General features: G+C 39.3%; 1 protein-coding gene across 3 annotated transcripts in view; it reads left to right on the forward strand.

The window, feature by feature from the left end:
* LOC141000435 (metabotropic glutamate receptor 4-like) overlaps positions 1-19,113 on the forward strand; it is a 138,483-nt gene that overhangs the window by 93,667 nt on the left and 25,703 nt on the right. For 2 of the 3 annotated variants that reach the window (XM_073471177.1, XM_073471176.1), the window contains exons 3-5: positions 7,093-7,228; positions 10,942-11,096; positions 11,803-11,943. In XM_073471177.1, coding sequence (XP_073327278.1) covers positions 7,093-7,228; positions 10,942-11,096; positions 11,803-11,943 — 432 coding nt within the window. The remainder of the gene's footprint in view (positions 1-7,092; positions 7,229-10,941; positions 11,097-11,802; positions 11,944-19,113) is intronic. The other variant, XM_073471178.1, reaches the window with a different exon arrangement.

Below are 19,113 nucleotides of genomic sequence, written 5' to 3' on the forward strand. Positions count from 1 at the left end.
AGTATGTCTAATCTGCTCGAGATATTTGTTTACATTGGCAGAGCAAAGGCAGACAGAGGTGGTGTGTTTCTCTGCTGCTCAGTGATATCTGAGAGGAGGAACTTGACTCTCACCAGCCGCACATTAAACCATAGTTCAACCTCATTTTACCCAGCAGCACGTCATGGTGAGCGCACTGCTCATCACATGATCCAGCCCAAAGCTGGTCTCTGATATCAATCTGCAGAGTCAGCAAGTTGTCCGGACTGTGTAGAAAATGAACCCAGACACATCCATGTGCTCGAAATTCATTTTAAATGAAGATACACCATATACACACATACTACACAATGCATACACAGCTCTTGTGGGAAGACATCTTTGATCAAATGTAGATAAGTGTTATAGATGTGGAGAATGACACAGATGTTTGGCATTATGAAGACAAATTATAATGACACATAGGTGGAAGTGGGGTCATTCATCTTCTGCTCTCTAATATGAGAGCCTTTAATGTGGTCCAGATAAATCATAATTGCTACTAAATCTCGATGCAAGTGTTTTCTGCTTCTTACACACAACATATTTGTTCATTTGTGTGTTACCGCACTCTCACTGTCTTTAAATATATCTGAGCCATCCTCGTAACACTGCAGAAAAGAATGCAACCTGGTAGGTGGGGGTATCTTTGTGGCCCAGCAGTCTAAAATAATTATAACGGTATTATACTGTAATTGATCCCCGGGGGAGAAATTCATTTCTTTTTATCCCTCCAGCCCTGCACAGTGAGGTGAGAGCACAGCGTCAGTGACAGAACAGCGCCTCAGGGACTGTGGGGGAATTTAATGTTTTGCTCCAGGACACTTTAGCAGGGTGGTTTCTTCTGAACAGCGGAGGCTGAACCTGGGCCCCTTTCTGTTCAGGGTCGGTTTCCCCAAAGATTTCAGCCCAGTCTCCCTCCTCCCATGATTTCACTCCCACTCACTTGCAGCTGCATTTGTGATAAGCGAGGAAAAACAGAACCTGTAGATAATCTACCAATATTAAAACACAGCACACCTGCTGTAATTAATTTAGGTTTACATTTTTCCACCAGGTACGGTCAGGATTTTACCTTTACTGTTGTTTTTCTTGCCTAAAATCAATTCAGTCCATTCATTTCCTCTCCCTCTCAGGGGCCTGAGCGTGTCCCAGCATGCATTAGATGAAAGGCAGAGAAATATTGGACACGTTGCCAATTTATCGCAGGCCTCTGATCAGCTGATTTGCATAAATAATTTGGTATACAGTAAATCAGAGAGGGATATTATTTACCTCTCTATTTAGTGTATCACCTTGTCTTGGTTCCCACCATTTTTCATTACTTTAATCTCATCTGAGAGTTTTTGTATGATGTGAACCAGTGTGATCAGACCACTGAGGCAGAGCGCTGCCGTTCTCCACATAAGACGATTGGTCGGCAGCCAGACAGTATATACCGAACTATCAATAGATTGATGGAACAACACTGACGTTCAAAGCAGATGGGAATTCAGGTCTGTGCAGCTCAAACAGGCTTCCTAATTATTAGCTGATTGTGTCTGTTGGCCAATAAATCATTCGCTGCCATGTGAAAGAGGTAGCAGCTGATGTTTTTATTCAGTGTTAAAGAAGCTGACAATTCAAGCCTGCAACAAGGGAAAACTGTTGCCCATCAGCAGAGGTGGCAAAAGTACACACATTATTTGCTCAAGTAGAAGCGCAGATACTAAAACAAAAGACTAGTAGAGGCACTGATTCAACTTCTTTACTCAAAGTATAAAAGAAAATGCAGGCTCTGAAATGTGCTCAAAGTAAAAAAGAAAAAAATTATCCTTCTGAAGGACATTCTGCCAGCCATTTCTGTGCAAAGCGACGTCATATTAATACAAATCAAAGACCATTAAACTAAGAGTTAGAAACAAATAACAAAGAACAGAATGATAGTTGACTGCTGAGTCTCAAATACCATCATTTTGGGCTGGTAAAGTGTTCTCATATAGATTATTAGGCAGTATTTGACAATCTGGGAATGTAATTCAACAATCAACTATCTTTTTCCAGGAAGTTACATCTTAAGTACAGTAACAAAGTATTTGTACTTTGTTATTTCCCACCTCTGCCTATCAGTAATATAAAAGAAATATTATTGTTAGTTCTCTGTATTTCTATTTCTTTTAATGTCCACCAGCTGCAAATTAAGCCTGCTTTTGTTGGTATTTCGACCACGGCCATCCCAATAAACAGACTATTTATATACGTGCACCTTCACCACAACGCCCACCTGGGTGTATTTTGTGTGCTTCTGCACCACTGTTCACCAAGCAAGGGAGCTGTGCTGCAATCAGGGACTGTGCCAGGGAATATTTAATGTTTATGGCAGCACTGTCTCTCCCACGGGTGTCAAATGAGGAGGAATATTAGTGTTCTGAGCTATTAGGAGAGCACAGACTGGGGCTGACAATGAAAGACACGCGAGAGGAGGCTCGCAGTCTCCTCAGCAACGGATATTTTTAGAGTTGGTTTTTAGACATGGCTCAGATCTTAAGAGTGGTATAGGATGAGTGTTGGGAGAGTAGCACTCTGCTCAAGAAGTTTTCTGCAGTATCTGCAGAATAAAGGCTACTTTACTTTATCAGTAGATTAGACTTTGCATTTAGTATCACTTTAATTTCAGTAATTTATTGGGCTTTGGCACATTGCAACAAGTCATCGGGAAAATGACCAAACTAGCTAAATGTGAAGATTAATTACTGTTTTGGTTTGTTTTTCACTTTGTGAAACCTAAAGCATAACCCTGTTGTTCAGTTTGGTTTACACAAGCCACTGATTGTTAATCTGATGATATCATTTTCAGGTAATTTTGATGTATAACATAATTAATCACCAGATGACCCTGTTTGTTTGTGTCTTCAGAGACAAACAGGTAGATGGAGTTTTTTCTTTTCAGGGCTGCTAAACATTCGTAATTAATTGCTTCATAATTGTGTTTCTCTATGCTCTTGTGTTTACAAAGTAAAATGAGATGGGAGATGGTGGTCTGGTTCACTTTAAGTGAAGTCTAATAAGTAGCGGTGTGCAGACAAGCGCATGGGGAGTCTTTCTTTATCTATCTAATTACATCCTGTCCAATGGCAAAGTGGAATCTAGCAAAGTGTTTTATTGAAAATCTGATTCCTCTAAAGAGACTAATTTCATTATCTTAAATTAATATAAAATATGCAATCAGCAAGACCAATTAAAAGCCACATGAAAATGTAATCATGGAGCAGCCTTACACAGCTGAATCAACATGTAAAATATATTTTAATATGGAAATGATATAATATACATTAGTTTGGTATTTTTGCATGTATGTAGCACCCTGCAAAGAGTGTAGGATTAGCTGCAGAACAGAAAAACAAAGGTTTATACTTGGTGCATGTGGGGATTGAGTCTATTATTTAGTAGTTGCTCCATGTCATGGAGACTGAATTGGTTTCCTCCAGTCAAGGGACCATATCTTTGACCATCCTGTACTTAGAAAGTAATGGATGGACAGATGCATGTGACTGAATGGATAGTATAAGCAATAAAATAGATTGCCTTTAAAAAGAAGAGAGTTCCAACACCGGTCCCATTGAGAGCCCTGTTCCGTGTGCCGTAACTCCCACGGGCCGGGATCTTATCCCCTCGGTCCTCCTGGTATTCTCTCTGGAGGTTAAACAAAGCTACAGCCTGCTGCCTGGGTGATGTGAGGGGAGAAGAAAAGGAAGGCTTGAGTGCTCTGCTTCCACATAGCAGATGTTGGGGGAACTGGGGACTGAAGTACTAGTGAGGCAAAGACATAGAATCTAATGATTGATAGAGTCTTTCAGAGCAGAGAGCTGCTGCTCTGCTGGTACTAAATTTCCCACGTGCCTGTCCGGGTAGTTTTAGTGCAATGACACAGTGATGTAGACAGATAAACCTCTGCTTCAGTCTCAGCAAACACTCAGCAACCAGGAGCACATACAGTAGATTGCAGAAATAAACTGTGAACTGCTTTACTTGCTTATACAAGCGTGTGTAGGTTTCAAGACTAAAACGACAGCATGTGTACGCCAGAAGAAACATACACATAAAGACATACACATTCTTTTTGTCAATAATCTTTGCACATTTTCTTCTGTTTTTGAAATCTCAATTATTGTAGAACTGGGTGTAAATACAGAAGCCTACCAATACGTACGCCTGCAGCACTAGTATTCACAACTATCAGTGAGAGAACAGCAAACAATAGGTGTAAATCTGCAGACTGCGTTGCAACAAACCCACAGCAGCCGTTATTACTCGTGACGACGATGTGCAGCTCTGGCTATTTGTATCATTAAAAAATCAAATGATCAATGAATTTGTTTACTGTCATATTTAAACAGACAAAGTGCTTCACAACAAAGGATAAAATGAGAAGATCACACAGAGAAATAAAATGATGCCTCCCATGTGAATTAAAACAGTGATGAAATTGTGCACACTCCAGTTATTATGCAAGATTAAGTCAATAAATTTAAACTGTAAAATTAAAGAAACTAAGTAATTCATTAATGTATTGGTGTTTTATAGATCGCTGTGAGGACTGCAAAATAGCCAACCTAAACATCTTTTTATAATTAGATTTGGTTATTTCACCTTACTCTTTCACCCTCAAGGTAAAATCCATGTACAACTTGTCTGTAGTGTGCAAATTAGGAAATGGCAGACGCAGATGTTTTTTGTCCATATGCATCATTCATAAATCTTGCCCCAGGTTAACTGGGGTGTAACAGTACACAGAAGTCTGGTATATACCTCAATTTGGGGGTCACAGTTCAGTACAACAGGAGCAAAGAAATAAAAAATCCCAAATGCATAAGGCTAGGTTTCTTTACTGTTTCATTTTTACAGTTTGTTCCACCTTTTTTTTCCAACAGACAGCAGTTTAAGCTACTGTTTGATCCACCTTGTGTCCACCTGAGGTAGTTGGTTAAGCCTGTAGGGCTTTAAGCAGTAAAAACAGTGAACATTCACAGTTACATAGGTCATATTTTCATGCAGTGTTGATAAAAAAAATGTAAATGTGATGTAGATGTCTTTTGCTTCCTTAATGTCATTGGCTCTGTCTTCTTTCAATGATGTTTGGGAACAAATTCATGCAAATCACTGTGACAGTCACTTCCGGGTAGAAAACTGGCAGTTGATATGTATTGTGAAGATATGTGATATTAGCAAACTTGTATATTTCTTTTTGTCATTTCAGTTTTCATGTTTAAATATATATAGTAAAATACGCTAGTCTGACGTTTTTGATGTTTCTGCTGTGCTTATTTTATGTACTGTGTTGCTTTACTAGTATCTTTGATATCTACCCAACAGCAACAGCTCAGACCAACTGCTAGTTTTGCGTGAATTCAAGCTGTCATTTTTTTTTGTCTGTGGCCCAACAGGTAAATTAGGTCTTGTGAAAGTTTGTTATTAATGGGATATGACAGCATCAAACATGCATTTTAGATTAATTACATGTAAGTACTTCATTATAACATAATTTAAAAAGACAATTAAACTATGTAAGCTAATGTGTAATGCAGGGGTTTCCATCTGGAAGTTGTTGTAAACAAACATCGTGATTCGGTCTATATCTACCATGGAACCACTGAAAATCTCAACTCTTGAATGATGGGATCTGTGCTCACTGTGATATTCAAGTTAGACTTCAGAGGTGGAAAAAGTAAATTAGTAAGATTTGATGTGGCTGTGCTGAAAAGAAAAGGCTCTTTCTTGAGTGCCAAAGGAAACATGCACTTATAGGAGACATGGGCCAGTACACACAAAGGAATTAACCTACTCCTCCAGTGTTATCCATTAAACAGCTGAGTGAATGTTTAAGCCAGATTTTTTCGCGTTCTAGCTGTGACATGCACGACCACAGGAAACCTACAGCCCCAGTGGAGGAGCAAAACTGCGGGTTTGAAGAAAAAGCAAACATCATTAAATTCATCCAGAGTGAACTATCAGGACAACAGTGCGTGCCACTGACTCTAGTCCCTCACTGACTTAAACGAAAGTGACTTTTTGTACCCATGAGCAGAGCAGCCCAACAACATTGTTAATTTAATGGCATCCCCTTTTCTTTACTCATATTTCCAGTTACCCAACCTATTAATTTCTGAGCTGGGGCCAGGCTTTGTTTTATGGTGTGAGTCTGGCTGCCATGAACAGAACTAGAGGGTATTATTCCTGCATTGATTGTTCATTGGGCTGGCTTTGTACTGTGTCACGAAAGGGAAATTCATTAGCATGCACATAACTCTCTGTGGCATTTTGGCAGGGCGACAAAAGGGTTATCCTGAAATGTTGCATTGGGAATTAAAAAGCCTTAGCTTGTTGGTAACCAAGGGACGCCCCCTGCTGCATTTAGACATGTTCAATACTTGGAGGGTTAGGACTGTCTTTAAACTGATCCGTGGGGAATTGTGGTAGTCGTAGGTATTTCTTAACGAGGCAAACTAATCAATTTCACTGGACAATACTCTAGGTTTACCAGCATGTTGACTGGTTTTGTGTCTCTTTCAAAGACAGTTCAATCTTCAGATTTCAAAGAGGATATTTGGTAAACAGTAGTTTTTAAGTTAAATAAAATGAAACAACCAACGTAACAAGACAAATGGCTCTGACCATATGGAACCAGTTTTCAATTACAAAATTTATGTACTTCCAAATACTACCCAATTCCCCCGGTCTCACCGGCAGGACCATAAAGTGAATTGATGGGTCTCTATGTCTCAAAGTTGCCCCTTGTGGTCCAAGGAAAGATTTTTTTTTTAATACCTTTCATCCCTCAAGCTGGGAAATATTGCACCTGTACACATTTAATAGCACATCTATCATAAAAATAAAAAAAGTCAAGAGGTTTGAGAAAGATTTGTGTGGGTTAAAAGAAAGTAGAAAGAATCCAACAAATAATTCTGCTAAGACACACATTAAACTGCAGGATATAAATACACTTGATGTTAATATGTCTGCTAATGAGATCTGGTCAGACATTTCACAGATAAACCTCTTTAATATGGAAACTTTTCTCTTTTGTCTTCCAATTAGGTGGTCTGTGCATTTCCCAGACAGTGAAAATACCCCGTGAGCCAAAATCTGGAGAGTTTGACAAGATCATCCGCAGGCTGAGTGAGAACCCTAATGCCCGAGTCGTCATTATCTTTGCCAATGAGGACGATATCAGGTGAGTGCAATGGATTCCTAATTGCTGTCAGCTAATATCTCTTTAACCTGACTTATCTCATTAAGTCAAGTCATTTTTTTATTTATACCAACATCACATGCCTCAGGGGGCTTTACAATCTCTACAGTTTACGACATCGTCTGTCCTAAGACCCCCATTTCAAGTCAGGAAAAAAAAAAAAAAAAGCTTTTAGCAGGAAAAAATGGAAGGATGTGGATCCAGGAGGACGACTTAGCAGGCCGACGCATCTCCACATAACCATTTAAGCACTTTTACCCACCTCCTCGTGTGCAATTACACTGAGTCGAAGTTAAAAGTTTTCAAAAACGTGCCATCAAAAAAAATGTCTTTACCTGGGGCTGCCTTTGTAGCATGCATTAAAATGTCTTCTATACAGTATGTTTAAATGAATTACATTCCCTTTTCCTGTTAAATTACAGTACACTACTCACACATCAGTTATAAATAGCAAAAATGGTTATATTTAGGTGTATTATCCCTTTTTTCATTTAGGCTTATTCTGTTTAAGACACAGGAACTCAGCTATGGTCTTGAGGAGTTGTAGCATTTTATTTGCTGACAAAATGCCAAAACTGGGCACACATTGCACTGATACATCCACACACACGCACACGCACACACGCACAAACACACACACACACACACACACACACACACGAATCAACTTAGGACTGGCGGGGAGTCAACTTAAACCCAGTGGGCCACTGGTCTTGCACGTCACTGACAAAAACCCTTCTGCAATTAACTGCTACCCAGAGGTTCAAATTAACTTAAGTACATTTTTTTAGGTACTCTGGTCTTCTACTCCAGACTACAGAGGGTTATAATTAACGTTTAATTCCCCTACATTTATTTGACAATAGTATCTACAATTTACACTGTAGGTCGAGAGTTACGTACAAAACCTTCTGAAAGTGAAACTCTTTCACTTGAGTATTTTTACACTGCGGTATTACTTCTGTTAAAATGATCCGAGTGCTACTTCCACCACTGATACTACCTCTGCTATATAACTTTTTATTTTTCCTTGTGCTAGAGATGGATTTTCCACTCAATTGTTGGAGACTTCTTAAGACGGGTAGTCTGTATTAACAATGATTAATTACTTTGTAGGCTGCATCAACACACACATTACTGTTGTGGCCTTGTTGTTCCCCAACAACCAGTTAGCAGGCTGGTCTATTCCTAGTGGAAGTGGGCAGTGATTTGGGGCGGTCTATTCATGATGACCAGGGCAGAAGTCCCAGTGCTCATTGACTTAATCCGGTCCTGATAACGGGTAATAGTCTGGATATATAGTAATTACAGAAAGCCAGGGGGATTTCAGCGCTGCATGCCTGCTCTATCCTTGAACCCAGTAAGTATGAGCTGGCAGCAGCCTAATAAGAACTCAAAATTGTCTGCAATTTGACTTGAGCTGCTATGTTGGAGCCCTATAATGTTATACTTTTCCAGTTATTGGGGGCAGGGCAATATATTGATATCATATTGTTATCATGATATGAGACTATATACCGTATCATCTTAGATTTTGGATATCGTTATATCGGGATATGGTATAAGTGCTGGCTGCATTACAGTAACCTGATTTTTTTTAACTTAACAGACTGTTCTTGTTGTTCCTATACTCGCCTTTATCTGCTTAGTCATTAAATCGAGATTTCTGATGATTATTTATCAAAAGTCTCAATGTGTTAACATTTTGTAGTACCAATCGTTTAGGCTAATTTTGCTTTGATAGCCTTACACCCATTAACTGGTAACTAACTGACTAATTATAAAAAAAATGTTTTTAAAAAACAACAACATGATATTAAAAATACAAAAGGCGCTTTCCTTTTAGTGTGGCGCTCCACTGACATGGGCCCAACAGAGAGGCGCTGACTGAGGAGCACACTAGTCTCACATGGCTGGACCAATTTCCACACTTCGTTTTTTGCTATGCCAGCACTGTAGAAAGGACCACGCTGGACCACACTGGACACCTTGCCTAACTTGACTTTTAGCTCATCCCTCTTCTTCTCTGTGTGTTTAATCACAGAAGCTCTTAATGGCATAACGTATTGGCCTTGAGGTACCGAGCTAGCTCTTTCAATCCCTTGCCCTGGACCACACTGATTGGCAGCATATCTCTTCGGACCAGCTTATCACACTTTCTCCCCCTGGCTAGCAGCAACGTGATGTTTTGCTGCAGGGTGCATGTTCTTCATAAAAGTACAGCATAGTGCTATTACTATTACTAAACTGAATAGAAGCATCACATGTTTTTAACTTAGATTACACTTTCTGGAGGAAATCTTCCCACACGGGGTTTCTTATAGCGCGCTTCACACTTTGCCTCCGACTGTTCTAGCGAAGCCGTTAGCAGGGAGTGTGTCTGTATGCAAATATACCTATAGACATACGCTATCGGTCAAAAATATTCTCAGTGGATACACAGTTAAACAATAACAGTTGGCATACATAGTCAAAAATATTGTGATATTTGATTTTGTCACCTAGTCTGAGCATCTATGAATTGCTTTTCAGGGGATAATTTTTTTTTTTTTTGTGTATTGTGATAAAGATAAATATATTGCTATATTATTTTTATACTAGTTGTAGAAATATATGGTGGTGATATAGAGAAAAAGAGTTCCAGTCCAGCCAGGTTGGTAGGTTTATCCTTTAGCCAACTGTCCTTCATGACATTTAATAATATGAGCACAAAATCCCCTAAAAAATAGATTAGATAGACAATTTCACTCAAACTTAATATTAGTTGGGATATGAGTCTGGGCTATCACATTTTAAGGTAAAGGACATGCCCCTTTCATGAGCTTGACACAACACCTTCACTTCTCACTGTGTTATTTTCATATCAGTCCGTCTAGTCTTGTCTCCATTATGTAATCTCCTGACGGTGAGAAAATCTATTTCTCTCATCTTTTCCTATGTGGAACACATAATTGCATCTTAAGACATGCTCATTTCTCTGAAGTCGTGAAGACCAGACTTGGGGGAAAAATCATTACCAATCAAACATGAATCCCTTGGGTCATAAAACTAATGTAACGAGACATAAAGTTACTTGGATGACTCACTGCTCACCCACTCTATATACATTTTTACGAAGAAACTGCAGTCATACGTTGACAAGGTCATACCCTCCTTTATGCAACAACAACTGCTTACAACAATACACTGTGATGCTTAATTTTTTTTTTATTTCTATCACCTTAGGGGCGATGTGAAGGTCGGTAATGCATCACATGCCAGGTGGCTGTGTTTAAATTTTATGTTGCTGTGCTCAAGCTTTCTTGATATAAGTCTGCTGCTGCAGCAGAACTTGTCGACAGTTTTTTTTTTTACAGCTCCCCAAACTTACTTCCACTGGCAACAAGCCTGGACAAATGTGGCAAGGGTGTCATTCTGCCACCGCCAAGAACTCCACAGTACTGGGAATGGATAGTGTGTCTATGGTGGCTGTTCAGTTCTACTAAAGTGCCTCAGCGCCACTTTGTTCATACTATATAGAATATTCTTGTCATGGCATCAGCTGTATGGCAGCTACACTGTCTTTAGGGTACATTTAAATAGGAAGCTATTTTCAAAGGTAATACATCGATGTATGTGCATGAAATAAGTAAAAACACTGACAACTCAACATAATACGGTACAATTATAGCTTGCTTTCCCTTTTTTCTCCAAAGGCGGCTCCTTCAGGCAGCTAAGAAGGCCAATCAAACAGGCCATTTCATCTGGGTAGGTTCAGACAGCTGGGGCTCCAAAATCACCCCAATACTGAACCAGGAAGAAATGGCAGAAGGTGCCGTCACCATCCTGCCAAAACGACAGTCCATCAAAGGTATTCATGACACACGTCCTAACCTTACCCTACAGAAATGTCATAATGGTTAATTTTCTTACATTTCTCCTACATTCAACATAAATTACAGTATGATGGCCATTGATGTGTTTTACCCTGAAGGGTAAAAAAGTTGTTCATGGGTAACAGAAAATGCACTCGTAGGCTATAGCATAATGATGCCATGTGAAAACAATATAAATGCAGTAGATTTCACAGCATGTTTCAGTAACATTAGGTAGCTACATACTCCCCCATGGCTGTAGAAAATTCTTCAGAACTGGGTTTAATGAAAATGTTTTTAAAACCTCATGGATAGGATATAATAATTCATCAGAGTAAATTCAGCCAATACTACACAGACTAAATGACTTCATTCCAACTGTTTTACTAGGAATTTGGATTGTTGATGTCTCTGATTGTAGACCTTCTTCTCTGGTAAATTTGAGGCTGCGCTTTGAGAAAGTACTCAGTTCCTCACCAAGGTTATCTGCTGCAACCAGGGCATAAAGGAGTACATTTTGCTTTTAAAGGTTTAACGGTGGGGTGTGCAATCCTTGACAAATATACTCAACAATCATCTATCTTTATCCAGGATTGCTCGGCCCACCTTTAACTGGATAACGACTTTAACCTGAAAAACACCTAGCATGATCAAAGGTAATAGGCGATAGGTTCAATTCTAACAGCACCTTATTTCTTTCAGGTTTTGATCGCTACTTCATCAGCCGAACATTAGAGAACAACAGAAGGAATATCTGGTTTGCAGAGTTCTGGGAGAATAACTTCCAATGCAAGCTCAGTCGGCATGCTGTGAAGAAAGGATCTGGCATCAAAAAATGCACAAGTGAGTCTACAAGTCTGCAACAAATGCCCTCGGTCAATGGAAAGCACTCAGTCAATGACGAGATGTATTGATTGGGTCTCCTGTGAATACATTACGTGCGTATATGTGTACTCAGTATGCATAGGTAAATGTATTTGTCATCCTGGAAAAAAAACAATCATGGTGCTCTAATTTAAGTTAAATGTAATAGGTGCAAACATAAGTGAATGCGAATCTCTAATTCCATCCGAGAGAAATTAATGTTCCCATTACCTGTCTGTTGGCAAAAATAGCAATCACAGAACTACGCCACAGCATGTGCTGAAACTATAATCAATAGTAAATCCAATCAGCCCATTAGAAACAAGCTTTCAGGTCATTTATATCAGTCAGCTCTCCAGGCCCATCTCCCACCCCAATGTGCAGTGCAACACTGCATCTCAAGTAGTCCAGACTGATTTACAGCTGGCACATAAAATGTTTCTTATTAAATCTCATATTAGTTTGTATGTTGGAGTATCATACAACAGAAAAAGCAACACAGGAGAAGCAGTCGTAAAAACACTGATTTGCTTGTGGGGTTAACTAATACTGCCAATGTCAGAGTGCAGTCCACTTAACTGTATGATGCTCACAGAGACATAGGAAAGTTGGCATAGTTATTTAAATAATTCAAAACAAATGTCTGTTGTAAGATATTTACAATGTTGTTCATTTATATTCCAATACAAATGAGAAAACTCCCACACACTGTTTCTCTAACCTCTGGAATATGTATTAATGATGTTCAGTATGTTCGTCGTCATATATGGGAAGGCATACCAACAGTTACGTACATCTGTGCTGTATACATAGAAGCCGCCTCAGTTATCCAATCACTGGACCACAGAAACTGGTGAATGAAACACACTGAGCGAACACACCCGGTGTGTACCAAGATTAGAAAATAATCTAAAATGGCAGATTCATGATAAACATCTCTTCTTGCCCACCTGTGACTACGTAGTGTTTTGTTTCAGTTAAAAAATATGAGTGGAAAAAAATTGAATAACATAGTCTGTTGTTTAACCATAATGCTGATTATCTAAACAGAGATAGACAACTTTTCAACTTACCCCTCACCTAGCGTTTCCCTGTGGTATTACTGGTGGCACCACTGTCACTGTACATATTAAACATGTAACGGAGTGGAGAGATCGTCTCGAAATGATTGAGAACGCCCGGTTGTATTGTATGTAGGCGGATCTTATCTTATTGATTTAGTCCCAGTTTTGAACCATCTCGAGACCCAAACTTTGACACATCAGTACTCTCCATCGAGTAAAGGCCCATCCTTTCAATCTTGTTTTATCTCAGTCTCTGTCACTCTTCCTATTCGCCGTCTTTGCCTCCTCCATCAGTGGGGATCTTATTCTTCTGCAGTGTAGAGTTTCCACAGTTATTTCTGTTGTCCCACCTTTACCTGGTGACTGTGACCAGGGAAAACTATGCCTCCCTCCTGTTATGGTTGCATTAAACAGACACGCTTCCTTTGTGCCGTAATTTGACCTTTGTTTTTTCTGGGAAAAATTGAGACCAGTGGCAGACCGAATTGCATACTGAAAGCAAGGGAACCAATCTATAAGTGGATGGTGTCTTTTTTTTCTACAGCCATTACAGTACACTGTGCAATCTTTATTTACTTCAAAATGTTAAGTTAAAGCAAAAAAAGTTGTCTATTGTAAGTTTAATATGTATATAAGTTCCATTTACTGTTGATTGATACAGGAAAAGTTCCAGTTTGCAAGTTTGTGGTGACAATTCATCTGAATTGTTCATAAGAGAACCACTTACTGTAATTCTGGAAGAAAAAAAGTCTTCAATCTCAACATTTTTGTACAGGTACACCTGTTGCACGCTTCACTGTTCTTGTGATTCTCATAAGGTAGACAGAATAGCAAAGACGTAAACAGCAAGATGCTGCTCAAGCCTCCCGGAGAGATTGTGGCACTCTCATACGAAGATGTCACAATCAGAACGATGTGCAGAACAGATGGTATAGTCGCATTTTGTTTCCTGAAATGTTGTCAATAGAATAATTAGATTTGGCTTTCTAATCCAGCTGATATAGGACACAGCGATCTCAAAATGTCACCAAATACCATAGGTGACATGCTAAATTGGTACAACAGATGAATAGGTAAAGCTAAACAATTAGGCAGAGATTTAATTGTCACTTCTCAAAACAAAAGTGTGTCCCTTGGCAAAAGAGAGAGATGCTTCCAATAATCCACACTTCAGGAGAACTAGTCATCTGAAATGATTTCTGTAGACCTATTTATCAGTTGTCATGGTGGCTGCTCTTGAGCTAAATTGCTGCAGGCCCTTTTCTTCCTCTGAGTAGCCTCTGGGGCACAGTAAATTTTTACAGGCAAGAGGTACAATCATTTCACTCACAGCCTTTTGAAATCACTATCCTCTCCATTGTTCCTTCTGTAAGCACAATCATTTCCTGTCCCCACTATTGTCCATTAGTCACTATAATACCGAACTGTGTAGACCATGCAAAAATACATCAAGTACAGTACAGTACAAACTAATTATAGAATAGTGTAACTTCAATCCTCTATCTGTTGTTCACTTGATTATATTTTATTAAAGTAGCCTACACAATGCCAGTTTGAGATTTCCTTTTTTAAATTAATATTCAAAAAGTGTAAATTCCTCTATGAAAAATCTGTGGAAGACTGTAATCATCCACCGGGGACTGCAAAATGATATTCTTAAAGTACTAACATGATTAGATGAGCATGTAATTATTCCATTTGCGTGATATCAAAGCTTTTAATCGCGCAATACAAATCACTGGGAACTGATTTATGTGCCATAACAGCAGGGTAGTAACAGGTCATTTTCCAGGACCGAGACATGAAATTGTACCTGACGTCGACAACAACAGAGTGCAGATGTATAATTCAAATCCCACAGGTCATTAGACTGCTCTGTGTTTCTTTTCCCAGAGAGCAGCAAAATATTGTCAAGACAACCTCAACGTGCCATAAGCTGCCTACTTGAATTGTGTTAAAATACACCCAGTTGTCAGTTTATTATGTTCACTCAGCTAAAACTAATGCTGTCTAATGCAACAGTCCTGCAATAAATCCCACGTTTTACAGATGCTGTTGAACTGTATGCATCTGTTATTTAGTCGACCGTCTTATTTATTTATATAAATAAGGTGGGGAAAAAAAGAAACAACTGTCAGTATATTGCAATAAAATTCAACAACCCCACAAACTACATCTTCTAAAATTATCATACAGTTCAACACCACTCTCAACACTCACACAGTATGTGGTGAAATCTAAAGTTTGACAGGCCTGCCTTGTCTCTGAGTTCTGACTGGACAATGGCTGTTTGTGGGTGGGGTTTAACAAATAGTCAATTGCTGTTATGCTGTTAGTCAATTGCTGTTATGACAACTGAATCACAGGTGAAAAAATCTATCCCTATAAAGTATCTTCATCAGTAACTGGAGGCCACTGTCGAACGTCATCAATCCAGCTACCCACTCTGTTGTCACTTTCGGTAGGCATCAGCAGACACTGATTCGCAACTACTTGCCAACGCAGTAATGGCAGCACTGCTTGATGTCGGAACACGCAAATTGGTCTTTGTTGCCCAGCTTGACTGTAGTCCTCCCCTTGTGTTTCAAATATCAAAACTGTGCTATAAATCACAGAACACGTCTAGTTTGTCTTGTTGTTTTAAGACCTTTCTCTCCTAAAAGCAAACGTGGTGTTGGTGTCAACAGGTTGTTTGGGATTGACGCATGTAAGGTTCATAGGAATTACAAACAGAGGTTTACCTCGCTGTGTAGAATTCAACAATTCTCTGGTTTCCTACTTGATCTGCTCTGAGCATTCACAGTACACCACACTATTTCACGCTACTGAACCATAAAACATGATCCTGTTTTGCAGAACAGAATGAACAAGAATTGGCTGATACAACCGAGAACTTGTGAAAAAAGAGACAAATTGGTAATAACAGAAAGAGGTTGCACGGTATCACGGCATCAGATTCTCCTTTATCATCACAGTTGGTCATTAATGAGCAGGGCTGACACATCAATCATAATTACTTTAGGGTGAGCAGATAAACTCTGGTCCTCCAATCTGTCTTGTTAAAAATGCTACTGCATAAAAGCATGACAGCAGATGTTTCAGTGCTTTACTGGTATACATCTAACTTGAACAACAGCGTCACTCAGTGCTTTGCATCCTTTAATAGGAAACAATTCTGAAGGTAGAATACAGAGCAGAGCAATTTGCCAACAGTCCAAGCATTTCACGCAGAATTTCCTATAATTAAAGTTTTCTGTCTTAGTGGGCTGCTGGCGAAGATGACACTCTCTGCAGGTGCGATGCGTCTGATTGACGTCATTTAAGCACATGTTGAGTTTCACAGTTTGAATGAGGCAGTCTGGTTTGAGTCACTCTGCTGCTTTGCATCCCTGCAGACATGAGTCATCAAGGCTACCAAACACAAAGTACATGCCTGCTCAACTGGCTGACGTCCACTGCTCACTGAAAACATCAAGGACACCATGTGAAATGAAGCATTGTTTGACACCGCCTTGATTTCTTGAGGTGCGGCGCAAATGTCAAGGTCTAAAAGATACAAAAGCCACAACAACAAAGAGATGTTTTCTACACTGTGGAGAAATTAAGATTGAACTGCAGTGGTTTAGAATAATTACTGTGTGCAATGGCAAAGAGGAAGTCAACTGTTATCTTCATTGTCTCACATTCCCTGTAGTTAATTCTTGTTTAAAGGCAGTTAGACCAAGAAAAACTCATTTGCTATCCATAGCTTGCAGCTGCAACAATGACTTTACTCCATCTGACCGACCGTGTCTTTTGAAGCTGTGATGACAAGCACTCTCGAGCACTGCTGTCTATTTTTGTTCCTTGGGCGATGATGCCCAATCCTCTTAATTAGAATAAGAAAATGGGAGGGGTTTCTCATGGATGTCATCCAATATTTGTCAAACCCCACGCTACGGCCATATTAGGAGATCATTTTAACTATTACTGTAGAAATTTCATGCCAAAAAAATACAAAGTTGGACCCAGAGTTTGCCCCAAACCAAAAAGGCTGACAGCCTACTATATTATTATACAGTATGTTCTCTGATATATTGACAACAGCATATTATCACTTTAGTGTGGGGAAGGAGCAAAAAACTTAATCAAATAATGTTGCACAATATGGGTGCAAAGAGATAATAAACGATGGATAAAACTGTGCTTGGTAAATGGACTGTACCGACCACTCAAAGCGCTGTACAACACGTCAGCATTCACCCACTTACACACACATCGGGAGCAGTATGGGGTTCAGTGCCTTGCCCGAGGACACTTCAACATGTAGACTGGGGCCAGGGGCCAGAGATGGAACCACCAACCCTGTAATTGGTGGGCGACTGCCCTACCTCCTGAGCCACAGCTGCCCATTAAGATGTGACTTAAAATTTGAAATGTTCGAAGACTTTGGATTGAATAATGTAATACACATGACAAGGGCTGCTACTAATGATTGTTGTCATATCAAGATAGCACACATACGTCTCGCAGAAGAATAGAAAAGTTATGTTGGAAAGATCTAGTATGGGGAGCGTTTGCTAATTGGGACGAAGTTGGTCGGCATTTCACCATTTTGTCAACTTCTTGCCAGCGTCTTTCCAATCAGCAAAGGTTCCCCACACTTCATCTTTTTTTCAATCAACGTAATTTCTGCGAGACGTATGTGTGCTATTGGGGTAAATTATTATTTGGTCAATGGAAATACTTGCAATTGCCCATCGCAATTTTCCAGAGCCCATAGTGATAGCTGTAATTCGCTTCTGTTGCCCAGTCAACAGGCCTAAATCCAAATATATTCACTCAAACCTTTATTCATACTCATCATTGAGATCACTGAGGCGCAACCCTCATTTACAATCACACAGGGTCAGTTTCTACAATAATTGTATAATTATCTCACCATAACTTAAGACAAGAAAAAGCATCAAATCATAACATTTGAAGAAGTTGGAGGTATCACATGTTTACCATTTAAAAATAAATACAATAAAACTCAATAATTAAAAGTCGTCGGTTTATAGTCTGAAAAACAAATCAATTAATCAAATAGTCATTTCAGCTAATTATTTCATATTTATCAATATGTCATCAGTTGCCTAAAGTCATTATTACATCACCTGTTGTGCGCTCAATAGTTTTTGCATTTTGCACAGAAATAAAGATGAATGGTCAAAAAAACCATGCATACCATATTTCTACGAAGAAAAAAATAATACATATGAATATATCAAATAATGAAAATGGTGTTGTGCATCATTCTGAAAAGTGGACTCTCACCTCACTCCCTCTAGCCTGCTCCACTCTGCTATATCACTGAAGCACATTAGTTGGAGAGAAAGCCTGTAATTTTCAGCATCACAAAGACAGAAATCACATCGGGCACAAGTAATGAAATGACATTTTTGCGCCTCTATACTTGAATGAATGGGGAGGCGAAAAAAAAGAAACAATTTGCCTCCACTCAAAGGAGTATTGCGGTTAAGATCGTACGGTGCGACCTAGAGCTTTCTGGATCACTGTGTTCTTTCAGAATCTGAAGTGTGAAACTCCTAGAGCACTGATAAAAGGCTTCATTTTCATTGACATCAATGCTTGTTTTTGCACTGCTGACTTAACCTCCAGCAGCGCATCTTGTCATCCACCTTTTTCTACATTTATCAGCCAATTAAGTCATGTTCTGTTTGAAATACTGGACACTTTTAACCTATGATTATGGATCACAAGCACCAATTGCTTCATTTAACAGAGCAAAAGTCAAAAAGATCAGGAACCAACTGACCTGCCTGACTGATATGTCTTTGGATGGCGAGGGTAAACTAAAACATTAGACAAAACCCAAACATGCAAACTTATATAGGACGAGCTTTGGCTGCGAGAAGTGAAAACTTATGACTCATCTTGTCATTAATTAGCTAAATGTCTGTATATTTATGATTAAAAGAGAGAGGAGGAAAGAAAGAGGGTGATTTGAAGAGAGAGACAGAGATAGAAAAAAAATTAGAGAGGCTGTGAGAGCCACAAAGACTGCATATCCATGCTTCACTTTGCCTGTAGGACACATTTA

Source organism: Pagrus major, chromosome 7, assembly GCF_040436345.1.
Source record: "Pagrus major chromosome 7, Pma_NU_1.0".
Lineage (NCBI taxonomy): Eukaryota > Metazoa > Chordata > Actinopteri > Spariformes > Sparidae > Pagrus > Pagrus major.